The 15,977-nt window shown below is 44.9% G+C and overlaps 1 protein-coding gene across 1 annotated transcript; it reads left to right on the top strand.

Annotated features, from left to right (window-relative positions):
* The first annotated feature begins 642 nt into the window (after positions 1-642).
* Positions 643-6,115, top strand: FUT4 (fucosyltransferase 4). Its single transcript, XM_041729925.1, has one exon. The coding sequence runs from the start codon at positions 643-645 to the stop codon at positions 1,810-1,812; it is 1,170 nt and encodes a 389-aa protein (XP_041585859.1). The 3' UTR covers positions 1,813-6,115.
* The last annotated feature ends 9,862 nt before the right edge of the window (positions 6,116-15,977 follow it).

Consider the following 15,977-nt stretch of genomic DNA (forward strand, 5'->3'; position numbering starts at 1 on the left):
CCCACGGGAGGAAGCCGGGCGCTGCCGGGCAGGGGTGTTCAGAGGCCGGGCCAGGGAGGGAGGGCAGGTGTCCACTGCTCGGATGCCCGCCCCGCTGCGGAGCTGGGCAAGGGAGCGGTGTTGGGACCCTCCGGCCCGGAGACCCGGGCTCACGGAGCGCACGGCGCCTGCGGGTCGCCCCGGGCGGGGCTCGGCGGGTCGCGAGGTGGCGGTCACCGCGGCGGGGCCGCCCCGCTCCCGGGTCCCTCGGGCAGGCCCGGGAGCCCGCAGCGGGGGCGGGGCGGGGCGGGGCGCGGCGGGGCGGGGTCCTGCCCGGCGGGGCGGGGCGCGGCGGGGCGCGGCGGGGCGGGGTCCTGCCCGGCGGGGCGGGGCGGGGCGGGGTCCTGCCCGGCGGGGCGGGGCGGGGCGGGGCGGGGTCCTGCCCGGCGGGGCGGGGCGGGGCGGGGCGCGGCGGGGCGGGGTCCTGCCCGGCGGCCCGGCCCGCTCCCCTGGCCCGGCGGCGCGCCCCGCGGGACCCCGCGCGGAGGAGGGCCGGAGCGGCGGGCCGCGGGCCTCGGGGGCCGCCCGGTGGCGCTGCGGGGCGGGGGCGGGGGGCAACATGCGAGCCGGCGCCGCGGCTCCAGGGCTGCGGACGCGCGCGCCATGCGGGCGCCCGGGGGCCCGGCGGGCGGCGGGCGCTGGCGGCGGCGCCGGGGCGGGGGCGGGGGCGGCGGCGGGGGCCGCGGCCGGGGCCGGGGCCGGGGCTGGGGCCCGGGGTGCGGCGCCCCCGCGCTGGCCGCCGGCCTGCTGTGCACGGCCCTGGCCGCCTACTCGTGCTGGGGGCAGCTGCCGCCGCCGCCCTGGGCGCCGCCCGGCCCGCCGCGGCCCGTGGGGGTGCTGCTGTGGTGGGAGCCGTTCGCGGGGCGCGCGGGCGGCGCCAGGAGGCCCCCGGACTGCTGGCTGCGCTTCCGCATCCGCGGCTGCCGCCTGCTCGCCGACCGCGCGGCCTACGGGGAGGCGCAGGCCGTGCTCTTCCACCACCGCGACCTGGCGCGGGGCGCCCCGGACTGGCCGCCGCCCTGGCGCGGGGACCCGCGGCCGCCGGGCCAGCGCTGGGTGTGGATGAACTTCGAGTCGCCCTCGCACTCCCCGGGCCTGCGCGACCTGGCGGGGAACCTCTTCAACTGGACGCTCTCGTACCGGGCCGACTCGGACGTCTTCGTGCCCTACGGCCGCCTCTACCCGCGCGCCCGCCCCAGCGACCAGCCCCCGGGCCCGGCGCCGCCGCTCGCCCGGAAGCGCGGGCTGGTGGCCTGGGTGGTGAGCAACTGGGACGAGCGCCAGGCCCGGGTCCGCTACTACCGGCAGCTGAGCCGGCACCTGGCGGTGGACGTGTTCGGCCGCGCGGGGCCCGGGCGCCCGGTGCCCGCCAGCGGGCTGCTGCACACCGTGGCGCGCTACAAGTTCTACTTGGCCTTCGAGAACTCGCAGCACCGGGACTACATCACCGAGAAGCTCTGGCGCAACGCGCTGCTGGCCGGGGCCGTGCCGGTGGTGCTGGGCCCCGACCGCGCCAACTACGAGCGCTTCCTGCCGCGCGGCGCCTTCATCCACGTGGACGACTTCCCCAGCGCCGCCGCCCTGGCCGCGCACCTGCTCTTCCTCGACCGGAACCCCGCGGTCTACCGGCGCTACTTCCACTGGCGCAGGAGCTACGCGGTGCACATCACCTCCTTCTGGGACGAGCCGTGGTGCCGCGCCTGCCAGGCCGTGCAGGCGGCCGGGGACCGGCCCAAGAGCGTCCGCGACCTGGCTCGCTGGTTTGAGCGGTGAAGCCCGGGGAGGGCAGGTGGCCAGCGCCGCAGCTCAGCCGCGCACCTCCACGACTGCTGAACCAAGGCCGCAGGTTTGCAGACACCCGTGTGGCTCTTGGGAAAACGGTGATCCGGCAAGCAGCCTCCTTCGGCACAAAAACTGGGTGGGCAGGATCCCTGGTTCTCATGGCTTTTTGTTTTGCACGACCAGCGTTCGGGTGTCACCTGAAGAAGGGAGCCCTTCCTCGCCGTGTGGCCAGCGCCGAGGGGAAGAAACACCCTCCCTACCAGAAGCCTTGGACTCCGTGGCTCTGACTTTGCTCACCGGTCGCAGGCCCTGTTTGGGGCCTGGGCTGAATCCAGAGCCACAGGCACTGCTCCTTGACTTTGGCTTCAGTGAGCCAACGAGCAGCAAGCCCCCCGGTTTTAGAAGGAGGCTTGTTGCGGAATCGCGAAAGGACTAGGGCCACAAGTGGGCCTTTCCGTCTGTGGGTCTGTTGGTCTGTTGGTTGAATTCTGCAAAGCCTCACCTAAGAAGGGAGAGGAGGGTGGTCCAAGAATCTGTTGGCTGTTCCAGAATAAGTACTTTTTGTTCCCCTGCCCTATGAATGCAAAGAAGATGCTAGATTGTCCTCGGAGAAGAGTTCAGATGAATATATATATAAGTGTACCTCACTTTTATACAAATGTGTTTTTGAAAAGCTGCTTTTAAATCAAATCCCAAATTCACTGCTTTAGGAGAGTTCAGGATTTACTGCAACCCTATGGAAAAATCCCTTTACAATGTGAATAATCCTCTCCTAACCTTTTTCCTCTGTGTCTATGTTATTCTAGGGCCTAAATTTTTTTAAAAAGCATAATTACAGATGTGAAAATAAAGCAGAAGCAACCTTCTCCCCTCTTTCCAGAAAACCAGCCTGTGTTTACAGAGAAGGAAGCCACAGTCTCACTTTCTGCAAAATTACTTGTTCTCTTTTTTACCGGACCCGAAATTGAAGCAGGAATGTCAGTCCTCCAGGGGTACTGGCATTACCTGTCAGCAGAACAATGAGAGATTATACCGCATTATGGAATCATGGAAGAGGAAGAAAGTTTCATGGTGTCTGTTAATGCCAGTTTTTGTTTTGGTCAGTTTTTGGTTAACTGTTTAGTTGTTAGGGAATGGAACCAAATTAGTGCCTGTGGTGAGCTTGGGCTTTCTTTAAAATATAAATCTGCAAGGTTCCTTGGGGCCAACAGGTTCCATTCCTGATCTGCCTGGTAACACAGTATAACCTCACATTTCTAGTGACCTTGAGACTGTATCATGGGACCAATTTTGAAAATATGGGCATTGACTCAAAAAGTTGTTGAATGAACAGTATATTCAGTGGGTGTCACAGTGTGCCTACTCCGTGCCAAACTGCACTTTGGATGCTAGGAAAGACGCAAAAATGTGTAAGGCAAGGAAGGTCCTTTCCTTTAAAGGCTCTTCGAATCCGCCATTGCCAACAAGTAAAGAATTAACTTTGATAAAATCAATTGGCAGAACTATTTGTTTCAAGTGACATTCTGTAATGTAGTACAGGCTGTAGGTCAATTATTAGAAAGCCGGTTGATTTACAGCCTCAAACAATGGTTTCTTTTTTCTCCTCCATTTATTATAATAAGGACCCTCAGTGGCTGATTATTCTGGGTGTGGTCCAAGATTAATTAGGTTCATATAAACTTCTGCTATAAACTGTAATTGTGCATTTGATTAGGACAGTTAGCTGAATCATAAAGTAAGTTTTGTCTCTGTGCATTTGTTGCAGACTCACTTAAAGAGCTCACTGGAATCCAGGTGCTGCAATTCTTCCTTTTCCTTAAAAGGAAAAATTAGAGCCCACGGATAAAACTTCCTTATTAAAATATTATAGCATGGGTGGAATTACAAAGTATCAGCCAGCCAATAAAGAATAAGGAAAAATTTTATTTTTTAAAAAGATTTTATTTATTTGAGAGAAAGAGTGTGCACAAGCAGGGGGAGGGTCAGAGGGAGAAGGAGACTTATGACCTGAGCTGAAGCCAGATGCTTGACTGACTGGGCCACCTAGGTGCCCTGAAAAATTCTCTTCTTAAAATGAGTATTTATGAGGTGTTGGCCAATGATCTTGGTGTTATTGAGAATCTACATGGGGCAGTGGGAGAGTGGATTTTAGAGGTAATCTGGCTTAGATTTGAATTCCAGCTATGTGACCCCTGCAAATTAGTAATGACCTTAAGCCTTGGATTTCTTACCTGTAAAAAGGAGGAGGAAAATGCTTCACAGCTCTTTGTGAGCATTTGGGGGAAGTAAAATAAAGGTGCTTAACACAGCAGTCAATTGGTGAAAGAGAAATTTTTTCCTTTTTTTTTTATAGTGATTTCAGGTGCCTCCATATCCATTTATATGTCTAACATTAAATCTCAACATATGGATATATCTAAATATATATCTATATATATTTGTATATATATTTATATATAAATATAGGATATATCTAAAATAAAAGGGCCTCATGTTGTGTATTTCAGATGTATCACTAAAGCTTAACTGTATTATATCAAAAATTGCCATTGCTATTTACAATTGAGCTTGAATTTGCAGAGTAAGAGGAAACACCTATGCTTTCTTTGAAAAAAAATTAAGTTATATAGTTACATGAGTATTTTACTGATGCTTTTCTTAGTGGTGAGTCTATTTAAAGCTAACCACATTTATTAAATATTTAGCATAAGGAGAGTATACTTGCATTTTTATTTATGTGCAAACTTAGGGTATGGAACAATTTTTTTAGAAATCTGATCTCATCAAAGAGTAAGAGAAATACGGCAGTTGCTCATTTTATGTTATTTTCTATATCATTTTAAGTTGGGTGGGTTACAATTCATGTCCATCAATATAAAAATTATATTTATACGCATAAAAATGCATATAAATACAACATGTATATTCAGAAATGTCTTTTCTGTGATTGTCATGCCCTCCCTTTATGAGGCATGGACTTTTCTTTCCAATTCATTACAAATTTAATATTTTGGGCACTTGATGACTCCAATGACATGAGTGCTCCCAAAATGATGCTTGGGATCAGGAAGGCAGTCTGACTTGCTATCAGTATTCACACTCTTTCCAGTTTCTAAGTCCTCCCCTGGTGGTCGGTGAGAGGAGAGGAGGCGGCTTCACGGAAAGAGTTCGCAGCATGGAGTCAGAACCTGGGCATGTGGTTCTGCCGCCTTCTGCCCCCGGTCCTGAGTAGGCAAGTCACTTAGCTCTCTGAGCTCTAGCTTCCTCCCTTAAAATGCACGAATGCCTATGCAAAATGAGGATTAAATGTGACTGTGTGTACCAAAGTGCTTTGTATACTGTGAAGTGCCATACAGTTACATATACTCTAAATTTTTAAAGTTCTAGAGCAGGATGAGCAGACTTTCTCTGCAAAGGGCCAGAGTAAATATCTCAGGCTTTGCAGGCCATACAGTCTCTGCTGCCACTAAACTACTGATGTAGCTCAAAGGCAGCCATTGACAGTGTTTAAACAGATCAGGTGCCTGGATTTAGCCGCCGTTTGTCAACTCTGTGCTAGGCTTTCAGACATAAAAGGAACTTGACAACCCACCTGATGATACTGTATTTCTTAGAAGGGATTTAAGAATTGGAATTAAAGAATTCTGGAGGCAGATATTCCTGGGTTCCTAGATCAGCTTTGCAACGTTCCCTGATTGTCTTGTCTTGGATACATCAGCTAAGCCTTCTGGGTTTTGATATCCTCATCTCTAACTGAAGGTAATCATCTATAGTTTATGGAACTGTTGGGAGAATTAGATAAGACACTTAAAGTACTCAGTACAGTGTCTGGCACATAGGAAGTACCTGGAAGATGTTAACTGTGATTATGACCTGTCCATTCTACAGAGGAAGGAGTCCAGACCTGCCTGATGTTACAGTAGTAGCGGCAGAACTTGCCCTACTTGTCGCAAGTCACAACACCTTTGAGCCTCTGTCACTTGAACTACAAAATGAGAAGATTGGACAGAGTCTTTTCTTGGGACCTTCTGGTTTCACTTGCCATCATTCTGCCAAGTGACACCCCGGGTCTTAAGAACGAATTCATCTCCCCATGTGCCTTCTTTACAGTCTGAAAATGACTTCCTACCCAGCAGCAGTAAACTGGCAGAAAATCAGGCAGCAGAGAGGGAGACTCTGACTTAGTGTCAAAATATATATGTGGACACATGTGCACATGTATATATTAAAGTGTCACATGCCAGGGAACCTGGGTGGCTCAGTAGGTTAAGCGTCTGTCTTCAGCTCGGGTCGTGATCCCGGGGTCCTGGGATGGAGCCCCACATCAGTCTCCCTGCCTGGTGGGTTGCCTGCTTCTCCCTCTGCCACTCCCCTCTGCTTGTGCTCTCTCTTTCAAATAAATAATAAAATATTTTTTTAAAAAGTGTCACATGCCTTAGATATGAGGGAAGGGAGCCAAGATTTTGGTAATTTGGTGAATAATTGCATTGAATACATTTCAAGTCATTTTTGGATGTATCTCAGGGACTTTTATGCTACACATTCTTATAAAAAATCAAGTGTTTATGTATGCATGTTCAGATTATTTTGATGAGATGATTAAAGTACTAAGATGGAAAGCAACTCCTTGCTTATAATGTGTATCCTCCAGACACTAATGTGTGTGACTATGACACATGGGATGTTTCTTGGTTGAGGGATTTCTATAAGTTCATCTGTCCTAGATTGGTGACTAAAATATGATGGTTTTGTCTCTTCTGAGTTGCACCAGGTCTCATTCAGCTCGTCCTTTTATCTTTCTTGCCTGGCTTCTTCACTTTAGCCCAGTGACTTGTTTCCAAGGACACAAGTAGTGTTTTCCTTTCTCTCATCCCAATTGATTTAACTAAGTGCTCTAACACACTCCATGTACTGTCCTGATCTCCTGTTTAGTAAACTAAATAATGCCATTTTAAAAGAGTTGGAATAAAGATTGGGAACACAATGGCAGGCAAAGGCATCCTTCTTGTTAATAGCTGACGCTCAAATTATTGTAAAGGGAAAAATATTGAATATATTCTCTGCATTCCTTTTACACACACGCACTCACACCCACACCCACACCCACGGATGTGTTCCTCTCAGGGCAGATTGTGAAAACCAACAGTGGCCAGCTGAGAGAAGGAACAGGAGCGACAAGAAAGAGGATTCAGTAGTGAGTACTCAATTGCGAATAATGAATGAGTGGAAAGGAGTACGCACCATAAGGTAGGACAGCTGGTGAGCATCCTTGGGGAGTGGAGAGGGAAAAGGAAAAAGCAAAGACGTTGGGGCAAACTAATAAGCAGTGTTTGAAGAGAAATGAGAAGAGCAGTTAGAAAAGGAGGGGGGAGATAAGAGCTGATTGACATGGAAAGAGACCGGACCAAGGAGGAACAGATGCACCGAAAATGAGGGAAGAAAGTAAACCCACCATTTGGTGCACTGCTGAAAAGAAAGCTTTGTTCCAGCTTGAAACACGGCATCTGAAAAAAAAAAAAAGAAAGAAACACGGCATCTGTTGGCACACGGAAAGGGAAATCAAGAAGTCTGAACTCACTGACAGGGAAAGCCAGGACTTCAACAAGGAGTACACTAACATTTCAGCAGATACATAAAACTGCCCCCTGATTCATGATGAGAGATGCTTGAACTCTTGTAAATGCTTCTTTTTATCTTGGAAAACCTCACATGCATTGCAAGTTTTTTGTTTGTTTTCGTTTTAATTCCCAGTTGGTATATTTCAAGCGTACTCAGTATCTACTTGTAGAGAAATTATTTTTTAATGTAGCCATAATCACCAAATGACTCCTTTGAAGAAGAGTCAGAAGAACATAAGAGACTCAGTACATGGGATCAACTTACTAGTTTCATGGAGAATCTTATGATTAAACAATTTAAGTTATAAAGGACTGAATTTTTGAGATCCTCTAGTTCATGTCTTTTTAAAAGATTTAGTTATTTTAGATAGTGGATGTGCAAGTGGAGGGAGGGGCAGAGAGAGAGAGAGAGAATCCTTAAGCAGAATACTCTCCCCCATGTGGGGCTTGATCCCCAGACCTCAAGATCATCACCTGAACCAAAATCAAGAGTTGGACACTTAATCGATTGAGGCACCTTGGTGCCACATTAACGAGCATGTCTTGTGAGATCATAAACTAAGTCTTTTTGATGTTCTTTTCAAAAAGTACAAGGAGTATAGTCTCTGGTGTCAACACTTGCCTTGCCTACCTGATAGTTTTCACTAATACTATAGTTAAAAATAAATGTCATTAGTAAGTATTACCTTGAAAATGACTAATCTCTATAGGGATTTTGCTATCCTAGCAACTGGAAACACCTGTTCTTACCTTATGATTTTTCTTGTTCTCCTAGGTTAGGTAGACATTTCAGAAATCTCTTTTACACTACCTGAAACTTACTCTGAGATACAATTAAGCACAATTATCTTAGCAGTCAAGCCTTTAGATAAAAATGGGTCTTATTTAGTGATTTATCAAGGCTCCTTCTTTTGGAGGCACAAATTTGTGACTTTTAAAAAAGAATTGTTTGCCAGAGTTCACTAACATTTATTATTTATTAGACTCCTACAGAATACAGGGTGCTTTCTCTATATTTTCCCCCCTTTACATTGAAGGCATTGTGATAGGCAGCCTCTAAGATCACACGCATTGGTCCTTGTCCCCTGGTATCCATGCCCTTTGTAACTATCTCCCTCTAAGTGTGGTCTGGATTTAGGGACTTGATTCTTTTTTTTTTTTTTTTTTAAGATTTTATCTATTCATTTATTTGAGAGAAAGAGCACCCATGTGCATGTGCCGGAGCAGAGGGAGAGACAGAGAGGGACAAGCAGACTCCCCAAGGGAGTGGGGTGAACCCAGGATCCTGAGATCATGACCTGAGCCAAAATCAAGAGTTGCATGTCCAAAGGACTGAGTCACCCAGGCATCCCTTTTGGGACTCATTTCTAATGAATTGAATATGGCAGAAGAGCAAAGTTGAAACTTTGAGATTGGGTTGTTAAAAGTTTGGTTTTCTGTTTTGGGAGTCCTTTCTTCCTTTCTAGCTTGCTAACTCTGAGAGAAACCAACTGACATGATGTGAGCTGCCTTGTGGCAAAAGACTGAGGAAGACCTTCTGGGCTACTCAGGTGAGTTGCCCCATCCATCAGCTCGAGAGGAACTGAGTCCTGCCAACCAGATGAGTGAGCTTGGAAGCAATTCTCCCCAAACTGAGGCTTCAGATGAGTGCCTAGGCCTGGCTAACATCTTAATGGCAACATTGGGAGAGTCGAGAAATCAGAGGCCCACAGGTGCATCGTGCCTGCATTCCTGACCCACAGCATTTGTGAGATGACATGTGCTATTTTAGGGTTTGGAGGTATTCATTGTGCAACAATAGATAACAAATACAGTCATTATCCCTATTTTAGAGATAAGTAAACTGAGAATCAAACAGGTAAATCATGTACAATTATGCATATAATACCCAAGCCAGGATTCTAAGACCTGTCCATTTGGTTCCAAATATTTCTTTTCTTATAGTGTTCTGCTTTTCACTAAGTCTAAGTCTTGCAGTAACTGTCATGTATGTTCCTCTGTCCTAGTTTACATGAGTTATATCAGCTACTGATACGGGCAATCTTCTCAACTACTCTCAATTTGGATTTGCGCATTTGTAAGATATGGGAGCATATACTTAGCACTGGCTTACCAGGAAGCTTGCTGGGACTTTCCAGTCTGGACATTTGGAAAAAAGTAGGAGCCAGAACGGGGAAGGTGTTACCCAAAATTGGCCAACTCATTCACTAGAGGCAATTTCTTTGAATGGTTGCCAGCAACTCTTAACATGATATCTACAAGAGCCTGGAGACCTTGTGGAGAGGGCTGATGTCAAACTAACAGCAGTCGTGGTCTTCTGGAGTAAGTACAAGTGTCTCCAAGTAGACAAGGCTAGGGCCAGATGGGTAGCAGCAACCTTGCTGTTTCAGATGGTCAGTCCATGTGGCTTAAAGCAAGATCACAGTCCTATGCTAGGAGGGCAAGAAATGAGGTCCAGTCCCTAGGGGGATGAAGTAGGTTGGTAAAAGCTAGAGAAGATCCCAGGTCTTTTGAGCGGGGCTTGAGTGGTAGATGCTGAAAACACAAGGCCATTCCTTCTGGTGCCAGGTTCCTTATCGTCATGCTAGTTTTTTAGTTCTCTGCATTCTCAGTGATGGAATGACAGCGGATACTGGCCACATGAAGAAATAGTGATGGCTCTTGAGCAATGTGTAGCTGAATATAGCATTGATTTCAGCTCCTGACTTAACTGTAGCCATGGCATTGGATTTTCTCAGATACCCCGATTTGCAATATTTTGTCATATATTCATAGTTATCTCCATTAAAAAAATTGGATTTTAAAACTGTACCATAGCTTTGGAAGACAGCTTCCTTGCTCACAGATTGGTGATTGTAGGTTTATGTCATCTGCAATAGATTCCCCAGTTCAAGCTGGACAAAATCCTTTTCGCTGTGAGTGAGTAGAAAGAAGGGTGTACGTACTGGGGGGCTGGGGAGATGCTGCTGAGCTGCCCACTGGGGGCTTTGATTATTCCTTTGCTTTTAGAGAACCAGAAGTTTAGGGATTGAGGGTTTACTGTATTCAGGAGACGCTTTCTTGGATTGAATCTGAAAATCTTGAATGACACTTAAAAAAAGAAAAGAAAAGCTTTGCAAAGGGACTTGATAGCAACCTACAGAATTTTGATCTCCCAATATCCCTGATGAACACAGATGCAAAAATTCTCACCAAGATACTAGCCAATAGGATCCAAGTACATTAAGAAGATTATTCACCATGACCAAATGGGATTTATCCCTGTGATGCAAGGCTGTTTCAACACTTGTAAAGCAATCAATGTGATAGATCATATCAACAAGAGAAAAAACAAGAACCATATGATCCTCTTAATAGATACAGAGAAAGCATTTGACAAAATACAGCATCCATTCCTTTTTTAAAAATTATTTTATTTTATTTTTTTTACAGCATCCATTCTTGATCAAAACTCTTCAGAGTGTAGAGATACATTCCTCAGCATCTTAAACGCCATATACAAAAAGCCCACAACAAACATCATTCTCAATGGGGAAACACTGGGAGCCTTTCCCTTAAGATCAGGAACATGACAGGGATGTCCACTCTCACCACTGCTATTCAACATAGTACTGGAAGTCCTAGCCTCAGCAATCAGGCAACAAAAAGAAATAAAAGGCATTCAAATAGGCAAAGAAGAAGTCAAACTCTCCCTCTCTGCAGATGACATGATACATGATACTGTACGTAGAAAACCCAAAAGACTCTACCCCAAGATTGCTAGAACTCATACCGCAATTCGGCAGTGTGGCAGGATACAAAATCAATGCCCAGAAATCCGTGGCATTTCTATACACTAACAATGAGACTGAAGAAAGAGAAATTAAGGAGTTAATCCCATTTACAGTTGCACCCAAAAGCATAAGATACCTAGGAATAAACCTAACCAAAGAGGTAAAAGATCTATACCCTAAAAACTATAGAACACTTCTGAAAGAAATTGAGGAAGACACAAAAAGATGGAAAAATATTCCATGCTTATGGATTGGAAGAATTAATGTTGTGAAAATGTCAATGCTACCCAGGGCAATTTACACGTTTAAAGCAATCCCTATCAAAATACCATGGACTTTCTTCAGAGAGTTGGAACAAATCATCTTAAGATTTGTGTGGAATCAGAAAAGACCCCGAATAGCCAGGGGAATATTAAAAAAAGAAAACCAGAGCTGGGGGCATCACAATGCCAGATTTCAGGTTGTACTACAAAGCTGTGGTCATCAAGACAGTGTGGTACTGGCACAAAAACAGACACATAGATCAATGGAACAGAATAGAGAATCCAGAAATGGTCCCTCAACTCTATGGTCAACTAATATTTGACAAAGCAGGAAAGAGTATCCACTGGAAAAAGGACAGTCTCTTCAATCAATGGTGCTGGCAAAATTGGACAGCCACGTGCAGAAGAATGAAACTAGACCATTCTCTTATACCATACACAAAGATAAACTCAAAATGTATGAAAGAGCTAAATGTGAGACAAAAATCCATCCAAATCCTAGAGGAGAACACAAGCAACACCCTTTTTGAACTTGGCCACAGCAACTTCTTGCAACTTCTTCACATCTATGAAGGCAAGGGAAACAAAAGAAAAAATGAATTATTGGAACTAAATCAAGATAAAAAGCTTATGCACAGCAAAAGAAACAGTCAACAAAACTAAAAGACAACCTACAGAATGGGAGAAGATATTTGCAAATGACGTATCAGATATAGGGCTAGTATCCAAGATCTATAAAGAACTTATTAAACTCAACAGCAAAGAAACAAACAATCCAATCATGAAATGGGCAAAAGACATGAACAGAAATTTCAGAGGAAGACATAGACATGGCCAACAAGCACATAAGAAAATGCTCTGCATCACTTGCCATCAGGGAAATACAAATCAAAACCACAATGAGATACCACCTCACACCAGTGAGAATGGGAAAAATTAACAAAGCAGGAAACAACAAATGTTGGAGAGGATGTGCAGAAAGGGGAACCTTCTTGCACTGTTGGTGGGAATGTGAACTGGTGCAGCCACTTTGGAAAACTGTGTGGAGGCTCCTCAAAGAGTTAAAAATAGAACTATCCTATGACCCAGCTATTGCACTGTTGGGGATTTACCCCAAAGATACAGATGCAGTGAAATGCCGGGACACCTGCACCCCGATGTTTCTAGCAGCAATGTCCATAATAGCCAAACTGTGGAAGGAGCCTCGGTGTCCATCGAAAGATGAATGGATAAAGAAGATGTGGTCTATGTATACAATGGAATATTCCTCAGCCATTAGAAACGACAAATACCCACCATTTGCTTCCACGTGGATGGACCTAGAGGGTATTATGCTGAGTGAAGTAAGTCAGTTGGAGAAGGACAAACATTATATGGTCTCATGCATTCGGGGAATATAAAAAATAGTAAAAGGGAATTAAAGGGAAAGGAGAGAAAATTAGTGGGAAATATCAGAGAAGGTGACAGAACATGAGAGACTCCTAACTCTGGGAAATGAACAAGAGGTGGTGGAAGGGGAGGTGGGTGGAGGATTGGGGTGACTGGGTGACAGGCACTGAGGGGGGCACTTGACAGGATGAGCACTGGGTGATATGCTATGTTGACAAATTGAACTCCAATTAAAAAAAAAAAGAAAAAAAAAAGAATTTTGATCTCAGTGTTATTGATGTGATTTATAGATTTCTTATATAGCTTCTCTAAAACTGGAGCATTAGAATGTTATCTCTCTTTTAAATATCAGCTATTTGTTATAGAATCATAACCTTGGAATTGTGCTCACATCTAAGGCATCTTTGTTCTAGAATCATGTGTCTATTATTAATAGATGTATATTATTTAACTATAGACAAACAGAAATAACTATAAGTTATGATCAAATTTGGGCAATAGTTCTAATTGGCAAAACTCAAAATTATTTGGGTACTCATTATTGAGTACTATTGACTGACCTTCAATAGTATTTTAATAGTAATAGCCTGATAATTAGTTGTTTTTCTTTTCATACCATATTACATGCATATATTATCATTACCATTTCTTTTTTTTTTTTTTTTTTTAATTTATGATAGTCACAGAGAGAGAGAGAGAGAGAGGCAGAGACACAGGCGGAGGGAGAAGCAGGCTCCATGCACCGGGAGCCCGATATGGGATTTGATCCCGGGTCTCCAGGATCGCGCCCTGGGCCAAAGGCAGGCGCCAAACCGCTGCGCCACCCAGGGATCCCATCATTACCATTTCTATTACTTGAATTGTATATTGTGCCAACTTACTAAGTTTAAGAGTATCTGGAAGAAAGCATTGTTATGCCAAAAGTACATTTTAAAAATACATTTTAATTTTTAGATTTTTTTCCTCATACATAATTATTTAATTTATTCATTTTGCTTCATTCAACTAAGCCTAGCTCCCTGTCCCCAGTAACTATCTAAGTAGAGCATAGTGTCCTCTTCTGCCCATTCCTGCCACGTCTCCTTTTCCTCAATGCAGAGAGGAAGAATCACAGAGTCTAGTTATTTGATGTTATTTTTTAGACTAAATGTGGGCCTATAGAATAATGATCAAATTGGAACAGTATGTAAGAACCGTCTGATTTGCCATTCATCTTTATACTATCTAAGCCATGAGACTAGTATTTCCTACATGGTGCCGCCATATAGATGATTCACAGTCAAGCAATGTTAAAATATGTGAGTCCTCTCCAACCTGGTACATACTATTTTCTGTAGCTATTATAACCTAACTTAATTTGTATGTATTTCATATCTGAAAGGAGGAAGTTGTGGTAGGATAACCAGAAATACAAAACCAGTCAATCAGATTATTAATAAACAAGAAATACAGAAACATATGTAACCAGTTGTCATTCATCCATCTACCTCTATCCAACAATCCAGTCACCCATTCATTTATTCAACATATATTTTCACATAATAGGTATCATGCTACACTCTAAAAACAAAGGTGAAAAAACTGGTCCCTGTCCTCAAGGAGATGATAGTTTAGAGGCAGACAAATGAAGATTTTCCAGTGGTTTGGTTAGAGCCAGGGCACAGGAATGTATGAAGCGTAATGGAAACACAGATGAGGGCTGTCTACCTCAGCCTGGGTGGCCAGAGTGAGCAGAGATCAGGGAAGATGTCCCTTGATTTAGAGATGTTTGAGTGAATTGTTAAGTATGACAAGGAGTTACCAGTACACTTTCTAAGTGAACAGAAGAGGTATGCATTCAGGAGGAACTAGCATAGGCAAAAGCCCACAAGTATGAGAGAATATGATTAGTTAGAGGAACTTTACGTAATTCTGGACAAGAAGACAAGGCAAGGGTGTGCTGGGGTAGGAGCGACGTGAAGGGGACAAGAGATCATTCTAGAGAGCAAATCAGGATCTAATTGTGAAAAGCCTTGTAAATGAAATGAAGAATTTTGGATCGTTTCCAGAAAATGAGGGGAACTGTCAAAGGCTTCAGTTTGGTTTGCCCAGAACAACTGCCAAGAAGACATGGCCTTTGCAGCTACTTCTTCATTTTACAGATTTGTGAGCAGATAGCAGTCTAAGCATTCAGCTCCCCCATGTTTATTTGCATGTCTGAAGCCTAATGAAATGTTAGTTCAAGTAATTCATTCCAGCGATTCTGATGGTGTGAAGATGCCCCTCCAGGATCCAGGAACCAAGTCTTGTGGTCAAGTTCTATTATTCCCCAGACTTTCCTCATACATCCTTGGACAGTTTCTCCCACCATCACTTGGTCTTGACAACCACTGATCTGTTTCCTTTTGCTATACTTTGCTTTTTCTAAAATGTCATGAATAAAACTGAGCACTATATAGTCTTTTAATCTGCCTTTTTAAAAAAGATTTTATTTATTTATTCATGAGAGACACACAGAGAGGGGCAGAGATATAGGCAGAGGGAGAAGCAGGCTCCCTTCAGGGAGCTGGGTGGGGGACTCGATCCCCGGACTCCAGGATCACGCCCTGGGCCAAAGGCAGGTGCTAAACCGCTGAGCCATCCAGGGATCCCAGCCTGCACTATTTTCTGAGTTGCACTTTTAAATGAGCTTCTGTTTATTGTGTTCCATACATAACTCAACAAAGAATCCTTAGTAATGCAGAGGCAGCTTTAAAAATTTAAACAAAGAACCCATTTGCTTCTTTCTTTTTATACTTTTCCATATTATACTTATTCTTTCCTCCGGTCTTAACAGATAAATTCCCCTTGAAAAAAAAGGAATGAATGTCTTTACTGATTACATCTGCCTTTTTCTATTTGAAAGCAACTTGCTAGCAGTCATCTAGAATTACTAATAAAGTGCTAAGCTTTTTTCCATTATTTCATAATAAAATCATTGAAAATATTGCAGCAATTGTGGAAATTAGTCATACTCTAGTCCTTCTTTGAAAGTTTACCAAGGTCCTTAATGCCTAGTAATTCTGTAAGCATGTAGCATATACCATAAACCACAAACCACAATTATTTAGACATCAGCTTGGTAACCCTGCCAT

Source organism: Vulpes lagopus, chromosome 15 (genome assembly GCF_018345385.1).
Source record: "Vulpes lagopus strain Blue_001 chromosome 15, ASM1834538v1, whole genome shotgun sequence".
Classification (NCBI taxonomy): domain Eukaryota; kingdom Metazoa; phylum Chordata; class Mammalia; order Carnivora; family Canidae; genus Vulpes; species Vulpes lagopus.